At 53.5% G+C, this 18,490-nt stretch overlaps 1 protein-coding gene across 7 annotated transcripts; it reads right to left on the bottom strand.

The window, feature by feature from the left end:
- Position 1: 1 nt before the first annotated feature.
- On the bottom strand, positions 2-18,488 carry KLHDC3 (kelch domain containing 3). 7 transcript variants are annotated; one of them, XM_052701442.1, is made up of 12 exons: positions 18,367-18,488; positions 14,803-14,955; positions 13,903-14,148; positions 11,865-12,041; positions 8,370-8,485; positions 7,062-7,133; positions 6,651-6,864; positions 6,275-6,361; positions 4,994-5,102; positions 922-995; positions 693-771; positions 2-583 (listed from the first exon to the last, which is right to left on the bottom strand). In XM_052701442.1, the coding sequence occupies exons 3-12, from the start codon at positions 14,054-14,056 to the stop codon at positions 517-519; spliced, it is 1,149 nt and encodes a 382-aa protein (XP_052557402.1). In that variant the 5' UTR covers positions 14,057-14,148; positions 14,803-14,955; positions 18,367-18,488; the 3' UTR covers positions 2-516. The 7 variants fall into 7 exon arrangements, with proteins under 7 accessions (XP_052557402.1, XP_052557365.1, XP_052557382.1 ...); XM_052701405.1 differs by having other exon boundaries at positions 693-815; positions 918-995; XM_052701422.1 differs by lacking the exon at positions 18,367-18,488 and adding an exon at positions 17,844-17,987 and having other exon boundaries at positions 693-815; positions 918-995.
- Between the last annotated feature and the right edge of the window lie 2 nt (positions 18,489-18,490).

Consider the following 18,490-nt stretch of genomic DNA (forward strand, 5'->3'; position numbering starts at 1 on the left):
CGACTTCCACCTCAGTGTTTATAAAACGCCCACTGGTCACTGTGTTACAACCTGAGCCAGGCAGCAGAGCCCCCACGTTGGGTGCAGGGGCTCAGCTCCACCCTGGGCCTGCAAGCAAGTGCTGGGGGCAGCTCAGCACCACTGGGTGCAGGCACAAACGTCATCACGATTACGAGGCAGCACAGGAATAGTTCCGAGCCTGGGGCTGGTGGCAGGAGTCAATTCAGGCCCTTACTGGCAGGGCACCAGGCCAGTGCGGCTGCAGCTCTTCAGGCGAGGATGGGGGTTCACCGCTGTGCTGCTGGGGCACGCAGATTTCTTCCCCAGGGGCACGCTCTGCCTGCACACCCATGCTGCCCTGAATGCAACAAGGGCCCAAGGAGGCCTGGCTGGGGCAAGACAAACGGAGCTCACATAGGTTCCTTGCTTGAAAGGGCTAAAAATTCATGCAGGCAGTGGAGCAAGAGGTCAGTGTGTGGAGGGGTGAGTACAGGGTGATAGAAGGCTGAGCCAGCATCAGCCCTGCGAGGAGACGATGGGGCGGCTGATGGTGCTGTTCGTTGTCATGGCCGAGAGCTCCCATCTGTAACACAACAACAGGGCACGATTAGAAGAAGCATGAGTGCAGCAACCAGGGCTGGAGCGCCCCAGGGAGCACGCATAGGTGAGCTCCAATGCAAGGCCTACAGTACCTGATGTCGTGGGGAAGGCAGGACTGGTCCAGGCTGTACTGGATCACTGCTAGCTTACACAACGTCTTTAGGCTAGGGCCTGTGGATAGAGGGCGATTAGCCACAGCAGTCCTCATCTGGGCACTATGGGGGATCAGGGCATCAGGCAATCAACGCCACAGGAAACGGTGCTTCTCAACGAGGCACCTGGTGGCAAAAGGCACACACCGTGCAGGGAGCACTCACGTACTGAAGTCGAGGATGTAGAGATCTGAGTGATCCATCAGGTCGAATTCATCGCCCATGCCCTCCTCCGGAGATGGGCTGCAGAAGCCAAACAAAGCTCATCAAGCAGTGCCAAAACACTTGCATAGCAATTCCAGTTCTTTAGGCTCCTCAAGGGCTGAGCAAGTCCAGGACTGAACTCAGCCTGCCTGGAACCCTCTGAGGGGTTCTTAAGAGCAGGCTGGAGATGGGATGCTACAGCTGCTCCTGAATGCAAGTGCGCTGGCGCCAGCTCCGTGCAACAAACCAGACCCATGGGCTGCCTCACAGCCAGTGGGCTGGCATCCCCTGGAGAACCCAGTGCAGAGTCCACAGCGATGCTGTCTCATGTGAGCCTGCCCCAGAATGTGTTAGAAAACAAACAGATCAAGGAGCCTGGGCAGGCAAAGGCCACCCCAAATGCAGTGCAGCAAGATACAGTCCACACCATGCCTTTTCAAAGACCTTAGGCCAGCTTCAAGGCACAGCCAAGCAAAGGCACCCAATGGGAAATACGAGGTCAGCCAGCTCACCTAGGGCAATTCAGACACCGCTCAGTGGCACAATGCACAGTCCAAAGAGCAGTGCTGGCAGCCCCAGTGAGGTAGGCAAGATCAAGCTGGACACCCACGTCAGCTTTCTGGGAGGCTCTCTCTAGTTGTACTGCAAGACCACAGGGCATGGGAGCCACAATCTGTCTCCAGGGATGCTCAGCTCTTGCTGTCTACCTCAATTCTCGCTTCCCAAGGTAGCACAGAACATCTGCAGACTGCAACACAGTGTGCTGCTTGTGAGTCATGCCACGGACTCTCCAGAGCACCGATGCTGCTGGGGACAGAGCAAGCATGCAGTGTACCAAACCACCTCAGCACTGCTGGAGTGTGGTAAGCCAAGCAGCTTTCTTTGAGCGCATTATGGAAGATGCTTTGTTGCAGTTTTCTACAGAAGAGTGAAGGTAGCAGCTCGGAATGAACAACTGAAGCAGCCACTGAGGTCTCCTCTTGGCTTGGCAGCAGCTCTTTTCCTCTTTTTCTGCAAAAGCCATATGTACTTGTTGCATTAGCACAAGTTCTCCTATTTTATTAGCATGTGTTCCACTGCCCCAGCCTGCAGCTGGACTACCTTTGGGCTCCCTGCAGTTCAGGCTAAAGCTGTGTGCCAAGCACAATAGCACAAGGTTTGAATCAGATTCTGCACAGCCACAGAGTTCATCGCTCCAGTTCTCACACAGGGAAGATCTACTGCAGTGATTTCAGCACGGCCATTGAGATGTATGAGAAAGGTAGAGATGGCAGCTAGGAGACACCTGCACAGCAGTGCAGGCACAGACATCTCTCAGTCTGACTGCAGGAATTACTGCTGGCTCCGTGCACAGCTGCTCGGCTGTGTCAAAATGGGGGCAGCAGTCTCAAGAGACTGCAGCTGAGCCATCTCACCATGCCATGCTCCCATCTGATGTCAGTCGTGGGGTACCAGCAGGAAGCTGTGATTTCAGGTATGGCCAGGGAACAACAGGCAGCCTCAGTTGAAGTTCTCTGCCTTTGTGGTCTTGACGGAGCAGCCAAAGACACTTGAGAGATGGCTCACTGAGTCCCCCAGCACAGACAGACCAGCCTGTGCTGGAGCATTAGTGCTTTGCCCAAGCACTGATGGCTGTTTGGAGATCTTGCAAGAAAGGAAGGGTGTTCTGAGTCATTCTTTGGCTTGCCACAAGGCAATTCAGTACATTCTTACTGCTTAGCTGGGACCTCATGCAGTGATTCTCACTGCAGTGTTGCTTGCTGTCCACCTATAACCCACCAAGCTTCACATCAGACAGGAGGTAAGGCAGCACCTGTGTCCCCACTCCTCAGCACCCCCACAGAAATACGAGGCACAGCTTGCTGCTGGCAGAGAAGACCTGCTGCTGATAAGTCCCAGCTGCCTGGATACAAGAACACCACAATCTAATCTCACATCCACGTCACAGGAAGACCTAGGGCATCTCTTATCTTCCAAAGAGAAGCCAGCAGGCAGCGCAGTGCGCTCATGGCTTTATTGCCCAACTGCAAGCAGCTGGGGAAAGCCTGGAGTTCAAGACCAGGAGTGCTGCAGCTCCCAGTACACAGGGAACCAGCCAGAACCCAGCAAAACTGTTTGCTCTCCCTCACCAAGCCAGGCTTTTCTAAGCTAGGTCAGGATAGAGCAGCTCCAAGCCAAACCTGGATCAGCACCCATACAGCTGAACTCTGACTTATGGTACTCCATCTCCTCTTCATTCTCCCTTTGTAGATGGTCCCTGTTTGTGAAGTGCTGGTGACTTTGGGAGGAGACCAAGCCTGGGACACAGCTAGCAGAAGCACTGAGCTTAGTGCCACATGGCTTCCCTGTCACCGAACTGGGACACAAACAACAGGATTGCTGCTGGCCTTAATGAAAACCCACAGATAGGCAACGGGACGGAGCACTGGGCAGGACAGCAAAACAAGAAGAAGCGCATGGATGATGCGGCAGCAGGCACCTGCAGAAGAACTCCTGAACAGCCTCTGGTGCAGTGAATCCCTGTCAGGAAGGACAGGACACAAAGGGGTTTGCCTGGCCGTGCCTGACACCGTTGCCTGGCTGATCCTGCAAGGCGCCGCTGAATCCCCCCATCCGTATGTTCCCCTCCCCTTCCCCAGCAGGGGAGCACAGGTCAGCAGGCAGACCGCAGGGAGTTCTCCATTTACAATGACTTCCTGGAAAACTTCTTATCTTGCCAGCCGGCTCCAGAACACACCTGATAACCATTACAGGAAGCCAGCACAGCCCCCACCCCAGCCTGCAGGGCTGTCCCTCCATCCAGGCAGGCTACATTCTTGGCCACCAGCAGCTTTTCCTACCCCAGCCTGGTATGGATGAACCTTGCAGAAAAGAACAAGGCAAACACTGAAGTTGGTCAGTGGAAAAGACAAGCTGCTGCCAGTCTGTCTGGCAGAGGTGGACTGGCCTGTGAAAAACTGGTGTCAAATTTAATGTGGTTTGCTAGTGTTAGTTAGGACAGCTGAGTTTTAACACCCAGGTTCATCTGCTGCACTATCTACCAAAGACTGCAACAACTGAGAGCATCCAGAGCTGCCATCGAGCCTTCTGCTACACAGAGCAGCACCCAGTATCTGTGGGGAGCCTGGATAAACTCAGCACCTCACCGTGCACTGCAGGCTCCTTCGTACCCACACAGGCATCCTACCACTATGCCTCCTCCCACTGCCAAGCTCTTCTGCAGCTGAAGGCCCTTTGCTTCATCAGGCATTGGTACATCAGCCCATCAACTGCCCTGTCTTGTCCTCTGCCCCAGCTTCTCCCCAAAAAGCCACTACCGGCGTCCCAGAGAAAGTCTCAAATCTTTCCAAATCATTTGCAGGGCTGAAAGCATTTCAGATGTCTGTGAAAGGTAAATGCTGGCAAACAGGCCTGTGCTCCAGAGCTGCAATCTGTCATTTCAGACAGCGCAGAGCATGTCCTGGTGATGGGCTACTTCCTTCCTTTTAGCAGCTGCTAAGGCTCTTGGCCACATCCAGCTGCTCTCCATCCTGACAGTACCAACTCCAGTGTTTGACAGCTAAATCCTTAACACTGGATCCCTTCTATGAATGGAAATTTTGCTAAGGAACACTGGTACACAGAAGGGAATGCTACTTTGCGTGAATGGCTCAAACAGCTCCCGGCTGAGCTGACATCTCTCTGCAGCTCAGCAGACACCAGTCCTGCCAATGAAGGAGAAATTCTGATGGGAGAAGCAGGGCAGCATGTAATGGAGAATAAATCAGTCTGAAGTCTGCTTCAGCACAGCAGACCAAGCTGTGTCTTGCTTGGAGAATAAGACTTGTCATCAGGTGCTTCACAAGTTAACACAACTTCAGTTTCCCCTTTGCTTTTTCCAGAGGAGCTATGATGTGTGTAATTTGTCACACTTGATGTTAGATGGACAGTTGCCGTGTGGCTACAAAATGAAGCTGACTACAGCATGGAAGGAAATTGTGCTGAAGGGAATGGCAAACCCTTCCCCAAAGCCACACCATTGGCCCCCTACAACTCACCTGGTGCCTCCAAAGAGGATGATTTTGTCCCCTACTCTGCAGCAGCACTGCCGGCGTCGAGGACATGGGCCTTTCCCCTTGGGCTCAATCTTCCTCCATGAAAGGGAAACTAAGGTAAAGGGAGAGGGGTGAGAGAATGCACCAGCTTGTCACAAAGCCCTGACCAAGACCTAGGTATAAGCAGGTTATGGAATTAAACCACAGAAGCAAATAAATAAATGAATAAAACAGAGGCCCCACAGATACCAGTCAGCCAACATGCACCCTCCCCGTCCACCTCTTCTTTGCTGGAAGCAGAACAATGCACTCCCATCGGGTTGTTGATGGAGGCTTGCTTTGATGCCAGGCACGGCCCTCAGAGCTCTGGACAGGAGTTGCAGGTTCTCCCTGCAGCCACTGTGACAAAACCAGGCCTTTCAGCTACAAAGCTCGAGCCCAGGGGCTGTGGAAAGCAGCAGGTTTAACATCACAGGGAGCTGTGCAGGCAGGAGCGGTCAGCTCCCCTTCCCCAGCGTGGGCCTGATCTGGAGGGGAAGCCCAGGAACCAGCTCCATCTGTTGGCAGCCACGGAGAACGCAGAGCATCCTCCTCGAGCTGGGGCAGCTGGCTGCGGGAGAACGGAGACTGAACCAGGCAGAGAGCAGAGCCTTTGCCCCTGCTGCTCCCTGTGGCAACGATGCTGGGGGTGATTGATCACAAACGTAAAGCACCAAAGCTTTCAGCAGCTCTCACACTAGATCACAGGTCAGCTGGGGAACAGCAAGCTGGCTGCTCCCCCATAACCATGTACAATTCTTATAAGGCTTCACTGTGCAAAGTGATTAGCAATCAAATTATGTCTCGTGGATTGCCAGAAGTGTTTGAGTACAGAGGACTCCAAAACATCTTACAGTTGACTGATAGTTGGGGTACCAGATCAAGAACCAGCAAGCTGACACAGTACCAAGAGAGCATGCTGTGGTGATGCTGCAGGTTAAGCTGACTGGTTCCACTAACCCCATACCTTTTATTCTGCCATCAGTTCTGTGCGTTAAAGAACAGACCAAAGGTTTTTCCAAGCACCTTCCAAATAAGCACCTTTCAGCAACATTTCCTTTTTCTAATGAGAGCTGGAGATGGTTTGAGGAGGTGCAGGGGCACTGAGCACAGCACGTTTCTGTCTATGTGGTCATGGCAGCCATTTCCCCCAAGCAAGCCCTTGGACTGTACGTTCATCTGAGCACTCACACACCTGAGAGCCTCGAGCACCATCAGTGCAACAAGTTAGAAGCCTGGATATACCTGGATTGAATTTCCAGAGGTCGTGGAAGTGTCTGTTCAGGCGCGCGTTGTAGCCACCAAATACGTAGAGCTCCCCATTGTAGCTGACTGTGGGGAGTAAAACAGACATCAGCGTTGCCACCCAGGGCAGAGCCCAGCAGGCCCCTGTCCCAACACCAAACACAAAGCAGAGCAATGCTCGCTGCCCACTTTAGCTTATATCACTTTCACACACAGGGCTGCACGCAAGGCTTTGCTACGGGCCGCAGCTCTCCACAGAAGCCAGGCTCTGAGCACCCCTCACCCTCCCACACTTCCACCCAGCGGAGTAGACACCCTTGTGCTATGGATGGGAACTCCTTTCCACGTTCTCCTCTCCCAGCAGCCCCACACTCACATGCTGAATGGCTCCGGCGACCTTCAGGGAGCACTGGAGTGGGAGGGGAGTCCAGCCAGGAGTTTGTTTCTGTATCAAACACTTTAATGCGGTTACAGTAGATCTCGTTGTTGGAGTGAAATGGCCCAAAACGATCAGCTCTGCCCCCAAATACATACATCTTTGTTCCAATGATGGTAGCTGAATGGAAGTCTCTCCAGCGAGCTGGTGTACCCTGCAGGGACAGGTTAAAACAGCAAGAGAAACAGTGCAAGTTACCCAGGGAGGTGATACCTCTTGATAGGGATATGCCTTCTCCTGCAGATCCCAGCCACACCAAAAAGGAGCTGGGAGACAAGCATGGGCATCTACCCCAGAGAACAGCCCAACTGAGACTTTCTCCACAAACCAGAATGAAAACCAGACACTGACCTTGGCGGAGATTAAGGTCCACATCATGTTTGTGGTGTCCAATTTATGGATGTCGTTTGAAAAGCAGTCAGCCTGGAAGACAGCAGCGCAGCCTGGTTACCAAAGCACTGAGAGGCCTGCTGACACCAGACCAAGGCAGCTACCCTAGAGACTCACACCACTCCTTTGGACCCAGCACTTCCTAGCAGACGCGGTGCTTGCTCCAAAACATCCAAGCAAGCAGCACGTGCACTTAACAAGGAGGTAAAGCTCATCCCTCCTTAGAGCTGTTCCTTCTCTCCTGCAACCTTCCCATTTATTCAGAGCTTGGCTCCTACCACCAAGACATGCACACAGCAGAATTTTACCTCCTCTCCATGCCGCAACAGAAGAAGGTGGAGAAACTTCCTCTGCTAAGGCCATGCAATGAGAGGTAGGAGCTAGGATTACTCTAAGGAAACTCAACACACAAGAGTAAATACAGGTGAGGATCCCACTAATCTGCAGCTTGCAGCTGAATAGAGCTTGCACTCACACAAATAGAACAGACTTCTGCTCCTCCAGACAAGGGAGATGGCAGCAAAACCAAGAAGGCAGGCTTGTTTGGCCTTGGTTAAAAACAACCCATGCTTGTAGAGCTGCAATCAAGATCATGGGCTTAACGTGCCAGAGAACTCAGAAAGCCAGGGGAATAACCAAGGCACTGCCATCACAGCCCCAGCTTTCATCCAAACAACGCGGTACAACTTTCCTCAAGTCTGGTGATAGTCTGAAGTGATGTTTACTCTTCTAAGTTCAGAGCATAAGGATTTACTTCAAGGGGTGTTAAGCACACTGGCAGTGCAGGATGATCTCTGTCCTCCTTACAGGAAGGAGAGCTGCTTGCTGGAGAGGCTCAGCAAGGCATGAGAAGAGGTGCAGAGTACAGGGAGCATGCACCACACTGGGACAAAACAACAGCACTACAGAATCGGAAGCAGTGCATTTCTTGGGCGTTTCTTAGCTAAATTAAAATACATTTGTTATAATTGCTATTTATTTATCTAAAGTTGTTGGAGAAATGCGCCGTAAAATAGAACATTTATATTTTAACTCCGTATGCTTTGGGAAAGCAAACAAAAAATCTGCCCCTTTCACAGACCTACCAACCACCTCCTCTGAAAAATCATGGCACTCATTACCCAGGTTAGGCTCATAACTCTGTCGAGTTATAAAATGAAGGCAACTGCCAATATAAATATGCCCACGTCCCCCTGCCTCTGCTAACGCCCTGGGTAGGAATACCCTCTTTCCCAGGGGATTGCCAAATAAGTGTTTGAGATCACTCACCAGCTGTTCATAGCCTCCAAAGATAAACATGCTCTTTGCCAGCACGCAAGCTGAGTGCCCGTCTCTTGCTCCTGGGACCATTCCAGACACCTTTGGCGTGAACCACTTGTGCGTGTCTGAAATAAAACAGGAGGCAATGCTAAGAAGGTACAGTAGATGTCGGGATGGGAGGGCTCTCCACAGCCATTCCTCATTGCTAGGCAGAAATCCTTATTTCACACACAGCACCTGCTTCTTCAGCGAGCTTCTCCAAGCGAGGCTGCCTACCTGAGCTTCCACAGAGGGCACAGCAACAGAGGCCCTCAGCTCTGGGGCACAGCCAACGTCCAGCGTGACAAACAGCTCAAGTTCTACATGTGATTAGTATGGCACTGCTTGAGCAATGTTATTTCTATTGACTCACAGGTAGGCTTTGCAAGAGGTGCAAGAGACTGGAAGCTGGCAAGGACTGTAGCAATTCTCAAGAAAGGCAAGAAATAAGACCTTGGTAATTACAGGGCTGTCAACATCACTTCGGTGCTGGTAAAACTATGGAGATTATGCTGAGAGTTATTGAAAAAACACCTGAAGGACAACGTGGTCATTGGTTCGCAGCCAATGTCGGTTCATGAGAGGAACGTTCTGTTTAACAAATTCAATCTCCTTTCATGGCAAGGTTACCCACCGAGTTGCCCAAAGGAAGCCTTCTGATGTAATGCCCAGCACAGAGCTCGACAAAAACAAGTGAGCAGTTGGCTGGCAGATCAGGTTATAGGGTTATAGTGAACGGTTACATCAGGCTGCATCCAGACAGCAGCAGGGCTCCTCAGGGCTTCATTTTAGGGCCAGATCTCTTTAACATCTTCATAAACGACTTAAAAGTAGGACTAGAATGTGTTTTGAGCAAGTTTGCCGATGATGCTAAATAAGGAGGAGCTACTGACTCTGCTGAGGGCACAGAGGCCTCACAGAGAGATCTAGATAAATTAGAGAGCTGGGCAATCACCAACCACATGACAAGAGACAGATTCTGCACCTGAGAAGGGGCAACCCTGGCTGTACAAACAGGCTGGGGGTGAGACACTGGGAGCAGCCCTGCTGACAGGGATCTGGGAGTCTTGGTTGGCAGCAAGTTGAACATGAGCCAGCACTGTGCCCAGGCAGCCAGGAGGGCCAGCCCCAAATCCCTCTCCGCAGGGCTATTCTCAATTAGTTCATTTCCCAGTCTGTACTCATATCTAGGACTGCCCCAACCCAAGGGCAACACTTTGCACTTGGTCTTACTGAACCTCATTCGGTTCTCATGGGCCCACTTTTCAAAGCCTGTTCATGGCCCTCTGGATGGCATCCCTTCCTTCTGTTGTATTGAGTGCATCACTCTGCTACGTGTTACCAGGAAGCTTGCTGAGGGTACACTCGATCCCACAGTCTCAGTCATTGATAAAAATGTTGAAGAGAATTGGTACCAAGACAGATGCCTGGGGGACACTGCTTGTGATTGGCCTCCACCTAAATGTAGAGCTGCTGATCACAACCCTATGGCTACAAACGTCCAGCCAATTCTTTATGCACTGAACAGTCCAGCCTTCAGCTCCACCTGGATCCACCATATTCTATGATTCTACAGTTTATCAACTTTGCCTCTACAGTTTCAACTACAGTGAAGAAATCACGCTAAATTGGCCCAAGTGACCTCACAGCTTGGAGATGCTAACTAATTAATTGAAGAAAACTAGCACTCAAAAACCCAGCCAGAAGTGACTGACCCACAAGGTTACTGTGCCAACAGAGCTGCAGGGCACATCTTCACCTCTGCAGCTCTCCCTGTCTTATCTGCTCCTCTTGCCACATCTGCACCCCCTCACCCAGGGGAGATTTCCCTGCCCTCCACCCTTCACAGTCCCCTCACCACCGCTCCCCACACCCCTACACAAGCTGGATTCAGCCCTCAGCCCACACGTCCCAAGAACTGAGTTAGAGGAGGACTTGAAATCCAGCCAGAGCTGTTCTCCATGCAGGGCAACGTGGAGCTGTGCCAGCAACTCCCTGCCAAGCACAAACAGGCACCTGTCCCATGAGCCCACAGACAGGCACAGATAAGCCTCGAGGCAGACGGAGATGTCCCCCCACAGCCCCCCCTGAAATACTGCAAGCTGCCAAGAGCTGTACTTATTTCAGGAAGTGGTAAAAGTGGAGCCAAAGCAACATTCTTCGTGAGGATAACTCCTCTGAACTTGGCCCATGACCATAGCAGTCCACCTAGGCTCTAGCTGGAACCACACAGAGGGGTTTGCAAGGTCAACAAAATCCTGGGCAGGCCAGCTAGCAAGAAAGCTGCAACAGCTATCAAGTTCCCATCCTTCCCAAGAGCTGCTTCCAAGCCCAAGTCACATGGTAGCAGCAAGAGCTTGGCCGGGCATAATGTGTCAAATCAGATGGAAGAGACCTTGCCTCACGGTCAGCTCAGTGCCTTCATCTCCAAATGACAAAATTGCACTCAGCCAGGACTCATCCAGCCTGATGCAACGGATACAATAGAGCTCACACCACAGTCGGAGGAGTGCCAGCCACACTTTCCAGGATTGGCAGAGGACAGGCACTGTGTGCACAGACAGCTGCGCGGGGTTTGGACCAGGACTTAGGGCTGGCCTTTTCAGTTAATTTGCACTTAATGCTAAAGTGCTGGAATTGGCAGGGACACCAGGCAGCTCCCACTGCAAGGCTTCTGCATAGAAGGCAATCTGCTGTGGCTTCCTAGCTGTGTGTACCGGGGGAAGGGGGAAAACCTGTGCCCAGAGAGCAGCTCCAGGCTTCAAGACTTCTGGCAACAAAGAGAACTCACGACCGAGCAGCAAGCACTTGTCACTGCAAGCCCACTTAGTGGTTTGTATTTAAATGAACTTGCTCCAGAATCCAGATGTGCCCCCCTCCTTCCCTGACACTCCTGTCCACCCAGTCCCTGAAACACCTGTGTGGAACAACAGCATAATGAAGAAAGCAACTTGAAATCTCAAGGAGTTTATCCTTCGGATTTATCTAATCTGGCTCAAGCCTGCCCTTATTTCTCCATTCTGTCCTCAGCCACTTCAGCACTTGGATTCTCACTCTGCTTCATGCTTTCAGAAAGAACCAGCTCCCTGGAAAGCAGCAACAATCCTCGAGAGCCCTTCTTGCTGCAGCCTTCAGCCACAGCTAAAGGGTACATCAGGGAGAGCTCTTCAGTTACAGCTGCTATCGCTGAGAGTGCACAAAGCTGACAAAAAAATTCAAAATCATTTGCCTGTCAGAGAATTTCACTAATTTCTATTCAAAGGCTTTCACAGAGAGTCAGGTGTGCAGATGCCACCCTGCTGAATCATCCAGCAGCACCAATTCTTCATCTGCCCTGTTTGCTCTACGCTGCCACTTTGTAGAGACCAGAGGCAGGAGAACAAGCTGGGCAGCGGCACAGCGGGGCAGAGAAAAGGTCTCACCAAGGGCAGCTGTGACGAGGATGAGTAAGGAGGTGGAACTTACTGACATCAAAGGCATAGAGCACGTTGCAGGCGCCCTCGGTGTCGTTGCGGCCTCCCCATATGTAGACGATGTCGTCGATGAGCACTGCTGAGTGCCCATACCTCATGTAGGGCACCTCTCTCACTTGATCACGACTGTTTGTCCACACTGGAGGCAGCTTGATCCAGCGCAGGGACACTGGAAGTATAAGTCAGAGCCTGTGTTAAGCCCACTGTGCAGGCTTGCCCATCTACCCATGGTGGGCAAGCGAGCGTTCATGAAAGCAGAAAGCCTGATGGCTCTGTTTTCCCCCTGCACAATAAGGAGCAGAAGCAATCTAGCAAGCAAGACAGAGCTGTGCCTGACCCCGAATAGTAGGTGGCTAAGAAATATGGAAGCACTGCTTTCCACTGTTCAGGCAAGACTGCAGGAAGCACAGAGGACTGGAGGAATCTGGACAGAAATAGCTTTGGTTCTGCAATACCACATCAAAAGAATTTCTGCTCTTGCTCATCTTGAACCAGGAGGGAAGGTACAACACATAAGTAGACACCCCCCCCCCCCCACACACACAAAACCACCACATACACCCTCCAAAACAGGAAAGAAAAGAAGGGGGAAGGTAATGAATGACACTACTTCAGGCTAGTGATGTTTTTGAACAAGATGCTCAAAGCAGAAGGAATGGGCAGCACAGGAATAATGCACTGCAAGGCAAGGTGAGAAGGCATCACTTGGATTTTGGAAGCACAGTCTAAGAAAAACAACACAGTAGCTTTGTAAAAACAGTAATAATTGTTATTAAAATAATAAGAACGTGACAAAAAAAGTAAAACCAAACTTTGGAGCAGACAGCTGTGTCTCTCTTATCCCCATCCACACCTCAGCTCTCCCTGCTGACCTTGAGGTACAAACAGGAGTGTCTTGTGATTACAGGTTCTCCTTCCTGGAGCCTGCAAGTCACGTTCAGTAGTAGGCAGGGCAGCCAACATGCATTACAGGGCAGAACGACAGTGCAGGAGTCACAGCAAGCATTACATGGCCAGCCTTACCAAAGGGAAAGGATCAGGCACCTCGAGAGGCGAGTGTCCACCTCTGACGCAGGAAGGGCAGGGGGAAGTACAGCCAAACTCAAGCTAAACAGGATGTTCCCTACCTAAAACATGGTCTTCCTCTTCATAACATTGAGAGAGACCACTCAAAGCCCAGTACTTTGGCTTTGGCACTTAAACCCAACAGCACTAACTCAGCAAGGGCTTGGGAAGCCAGCAGCACCTCCTAGGCAGTGGCCACAGCTCCATGACTCTTTAATACCAAGGAGTGGTAAACAGGGAAGGCAATACAAGAGCATTCCTTTGGGCAGGGTAGGAATGTGCTCCCCACGAGAGCAGTGCTCTGATGCCATTTTCAACTGCCTTGACTGCGAGAGCCCAGTCTCTCTGGCTAGAGGTGAATGTCCAGTCAGGAGTTCCTGAGCTACATTCCCTTCCACACCACGAGCCGATCACCTCAACAACCCCACAGAACCATTTTATCCACCCCTGCACATGCCGCTGCCTTCCCCAAAGCCAGATTTAGAGCAGTGCATTCTTTGTACCTTGCAGCAAACTAGTCTGCATATTAGGAGAGGTTGCAGAGTGGGCAGCACGCACAGCAACCAGCCCTTGGTTGCCAGCTGGACTCATCCAAGCACCTGTGCAATTTTTCAGCCTAATTATAGGGGAGCACTTTGCGGACCAGCTCAGCAGTCTGTTCAGTTCAAAGAGCACTGAATCAAGGAATGCAGCCTCTCCCAGCCACGGTTTGCCACGTTCACTGGCACGTCACTGCCACATTTCAAATCAGCCCTCAGATACGTACTAGGTCCTCTACAAGATGGACTCTGGCTGCTTTGCAAACAGTGCAAACCCGTGTGACGCCAACCAGCTGGCTGCTGCCAGAATGGAAAACCTCCACCGAGCCACCGTCGGGCAGCACAGAACAGAGCGGAGCGCATTAAGCGACAGCGTGCAGGAGGGCCGATAACTGAGCGCAGCGCTCCTTCCCGCCCCGCCTTTACCTGCATTAAAAACGTGCACGTCGATCTGCCGCAGCGTCTCATAGTCTTCTCCGGAGCAATACCCCCCAAAGGAGTACACCTTGTGTCCCACGGCCACGGCCGCGTGGTTCACCCTGCGCGGCCCGCCTTCCAGGTGCACCGCCCACCGTAACATCCCTCCTGTGAGCCCGGCGCTCCTCAGGGCTCCCAGCACCACAGCCTCATGCTTCTCAGGCCGTCGGCACGCCGGGCAGACGTCACCTGGCTCTGTAACAAAGGCATCATGCTAAAATAACACCATCCGTCTCGCGGGTCTCCCTGCCTTCCTTGAATGCCAGCTACGAAGGTCACATTGCTGCGCCCTCATCTGCCTTCCAGCTGAAGATGGTCTTGCTCTCTCCTTGGAAAGGAGATGCAGTGCGGGTACCGCAACCCGACAAAGTGAGGAGAGCACGTAGAGATGCCCTCCACACAGAAAGCTCGGGGCACTGTGCAGGCAGCACAAGGCAAGAGGTTGTTGTGAAGGCAGCGAGCGCTGCGTGCCAGCCATGCCCCAGTGGCACACACACGATGTACGTGCCAGAACAATTTGTCTGCATGAACGAATGCACACAGCGAGAGCCAACTAGGAAGGTGAAAAGAACAGAGCTGGGGGAAGAGTGTGGTCTCTGGATCAGTTGTGAGAAATGCCAGAGGAGGGGAAAAAAGCAAAAACAAAACAAAACAAAAAGAAAAGCACCACAAGGATGACAACCAATTCAAAAAGCCCCAAAAGAACACCTCCCTCCAAAAGCAACAGAGTCCCCAGTAGGAGTGTGCACTGCAACAGCAGCACTCACGCGTGCTGATCACTCAGCATCAGCATAAGCCCCTTCCCCCTACCGTTTGTAGCTCTGCACATCAGGTAGGATGATAACTCACACTACAAGCAGGTGGCTCGGAGCAGCTCTCGAGGCATTCAGCAGGGCAGATTTCTGCAGAGCTTCACCCAGGACCCAAGGATGCGGAGCACAGCCCTGCCCAGGCACTTGTCAGACAGCACCTCTGTCACAGCCGTAAGCAGTTCATCCACAGCTGAAAAGCAGCCATTAGAGGAGAAGTGTCAGCATTTCAAACAGCCCAAAGAAAAACCCCTTTTTAATTGCTCGGCTTCCGCTCCCCAGACTTAGCAGGCTCCCCCCACGCTCCACTTTAGCATTTGCAGAAGGCGAAGAACTGTGCAGACGCCTCAGAACGATGACTAAAATCCCCACACGTTTTCTCAGCCCATTTTTCTTTTGGAAGGTGGTTATGTTTGCATGAAGAGAATGCTGCTCCTGAAGCAGCCATGTGCAGAGCCAGGCAGCCCCAGGCCCTCCAGGCAAGCAGAGCCACAGCTCACAGCCCTGGTGCCCACATGGCCCAGCGCCACGCTCGTGCCTTATCTCCAGCTCCTCAGAGCTGGGGAAGGAGCCAGAGTGAAACTGATAACCAAAGGACACAGGCCAAGCCAAGCCTGAGCCAAGCTCCCCTGCAAGCCGGTCAGGTCAAGACGTCCCTCCTGCAGAGCCACTTCTCCTTCAGATTCCACCTTGTAATGCCTTTCTGTTCCTCAAAGCCAGGCAGCAGCTATCCTACAAGCCCTCCACAAAGCGACAGAAGAGTTTCCATGGAGACCACCAAAGTCACTTTTTAGGTGATTCTGAAGGAATACCCATAACTGCCCTTGGGCCATCACTGAAAAACCCAACCAATGCAGGTTTATTTTCCTCAAAGCCACTCCTTGGCTCTGCCATGCTGGAGGAGGCTCCTCAAGTTTGGAGCGGATTTCACCAGCCGTGCCAACATTGCCAGTGCTCCTCCTGGGGCAGACAAAGCTTTTTTTTTTTCTACAAAGCAGTTCATTTCTCACAGAATATCCTGAGTTGGAAGGGACCCATAAGGAAGAAGGTCCAACTCCTGGTTCCACCACCACTGCTTTTATGGTAGAAAGATCAGGGAAATTTCACCCAGAGGGTGGTGAGGCACTGGCACAGGCTGCCCAAGGAGGCTGTGATGCCCCATCCCTGCAGGCATTCAAGGCCAGGCTGGATGTGGCTCTGGGCAGCCTGGGCTGCTGGTTGGTGACCTGCACACAGCAGGGGGTTGGAACTGGATGTGGCCCTTTGCAACCCAGGCCTTTCTATGATTCTTCTTCCCCTTGGAGCCAGCTGGAGATGCTTGCCAAGGAAACCTCCCCACAGAGCAGGCCACTACCATCACTACCAGGAGCAGCTTCATCATCAAGCTGTCATGGGAACACAGGAAACAACAGTGACACATCCCAAGGAGTCACCTGGCCCTGCGCAGCAGCAGCCCACAGCCCTGCTTAGGGTGTTAGAAGCGATGTTTACTCCGCAGCAAACAGTGTCGCAATGTTATTTCCTACAATTACAATTACTCAAGGCCGAACCTACCAGGAAAAATTTTTCGAGAGCTCATCCCTGACAACAAAGCTGCCAGCTCACACACACCCAGGGGTGGTGCTGGGTGACAGCACCTGAGTTCATGGCTGTGCTTCAGATGCATCACCTTTGCCCTGGAGACAGGAGTCCTTTGCAAGCAAACAGATGCATAACCATCTTGCTTCTTGCTGCTGTTCATCAGACCAGGCCGACACGCACTGGTTTTACACAGAGAAAAGTGTGGGAAGAGTGAAGGAATCCTTAGGGGCTCCCTACTATGAGAACTTCTTAGCAGGGAACTAACACACTGGGCTCTGGACAGTTCTTAGAGTTGTTCAGTATAAGGATTACAGAGGGCACAGCCAGGGAGGGAGAGGAACCCCAAAAGCTGTGATCCCAGCATCGTGGCATGCAGCCACGCAAAACACATTTGTGATCTCCCACTTTGGATGACGGGGATCTCAGGTACAAAGTAGAGAAATACGGATACAGCAGAGCCAGATGGGCACACGCTGCAGGAGGCGGCACGCCGGGCAAACCTGGTGCCCCAAACTGACCCGACACAACAGCTGATGCTCGGAGCAGAGCAAACAGTGTGACTCCACACCGCCAAAAAGCTCAGCCTGAATCTCTTTGACGGCAAAGCAGCGGGTTCTGTCCAGGTGGTGGTAAGGGGTCCCTGCAGAGCACCTGCATCCCTCCACCTGCCATGCACAGCATTACACACCCAGGTGTGCCTCCAAGCACGCGGTGCAGCAGCGGCCGCACACAACCACAGATCAGCCCACTGACACCGCGAGCCACAACAGTGCACCAGCCGAGCACAAGATCCCAAGTCTGCTGGAGGAGGAACAGCCGCGGACATCCTTCAACACCTCCTCCGCTCCCCGGCAGCGAGAGGCGTTGTGCTGCCGGAGCCTCGCACAGCCCCGTGTTCTTCGAGTGCGGAGCCCCGACAGAACGCCCGTGGTGCCGAGCACAGCCAGCACGGAGCAGCCTTCCCTCCAGCTGCCCCAGCGTGTGCCTCCCGGCACTCCTTCAGCACAGAACATCGGCGGCTGAGATCACCAGAAAACAATTCGCTCGTTTCCCCCCCAGCACACCTTCCAAATCTGGTGCGGCGATTCGGACAGACGGAGGGGCGGACAAAAAAAACTAAAAAACAAAAAACAACAGCCATGGTTTTTTCACACCCGGATCTTTCAGCGGCTTTATTCGCTACTCGCAAGCCTAACAATTGGCTGCGAAAACGTTTCGTTCGGGACAGAAAGCCGCCAGCATTCAGCACGGCACCCAAACCACAGCTCAGACGCACCGCCCGGCTTCCCCTCCGCACCCAAACCCGCAGACGCCCCAGCCGCCCCCCGCCCCGCTCAGCCCTTCCCTCGTCACCCCGTACACAGCAGATCCCTACCGTGCGGCCGCCTCGCTCCCCGGCTCCCAAAAGATGCCGGCCGTGAGGTTCAGTAACACTTAAAATAGCGCAGGCGGCTCGCACAGCCCATATAGATCGTTCTATTTCAGGGATGCCCAACGTACCGTCAGAGATAGCCTGAGAGCAGCCCGCTTTTCTCGCTCGGGCTTGACATTTACCCCGTGCTTTGACCATTTATGCTGCGGCAGGGTCGAGCCGCAAGCCCGCACGTCCGGCAGCGCGATTTCGGCAGCGCTGGAGGAGGCCGTGCTCGCGCGGCCACGGTCTCGGAGCAGCCCGCTGAGGCACCGCAGCGCCCGACGGAGTTCGCTCCGGCTGCCGGGGCGGACGCGAGGCGCGACCACGGCGCCGGCCGACCCGGAGCCCACACGGCCGAGGCCGAGCGCCGGAGCCGCCCGCGCACACAGAGCCCCGCGCGAGGCCCGGGGGCCGCCGCACGCTCTCAGCCGCCCCGCGCGAAGGAACGGGGCCCGACGAACGGCCCCCCGCGGCCGCCCCGCCCCGCGCCGCCCGCACCCCCAGCCCCGCTCGGCGTCCCGGAGCGCCGCGGTGCCGCCGGCCCCGAGCGCGGCCCCGCCGCAACGCGCTCCGCCCCGGCGGCCGCCCCCGACGGCCGCAGCCCGGTACCTGGCGGCGCGGAGGAGCTCGGCACCTCGCCGCGGCGCCCGCCGCTCGCTGGGACTTGTAGTCCGGCGCCGCCCCGCCCGCCCCGCGGCGCTCCGTCCCTCCTCCTCTCCCTCCTCTCCTCCCT

Source organism: Tympanuchus pallidicinctus, unplaced genomic scaffold, assembly GCF_026119805.1.
Source record: "Tympanuchus pallidicinctus isolate F22 unplaced genomic scaffold, pur_lepc_1.0 scaffold1, whole genome shotgun sequence".
NCBI classification, from domain to species: Eukaryota; Metazoa; Chordata; class Aves; order Galliformes; family Phasianidae; genus Tympanuchus; species Tympanuchus pallidicinctus.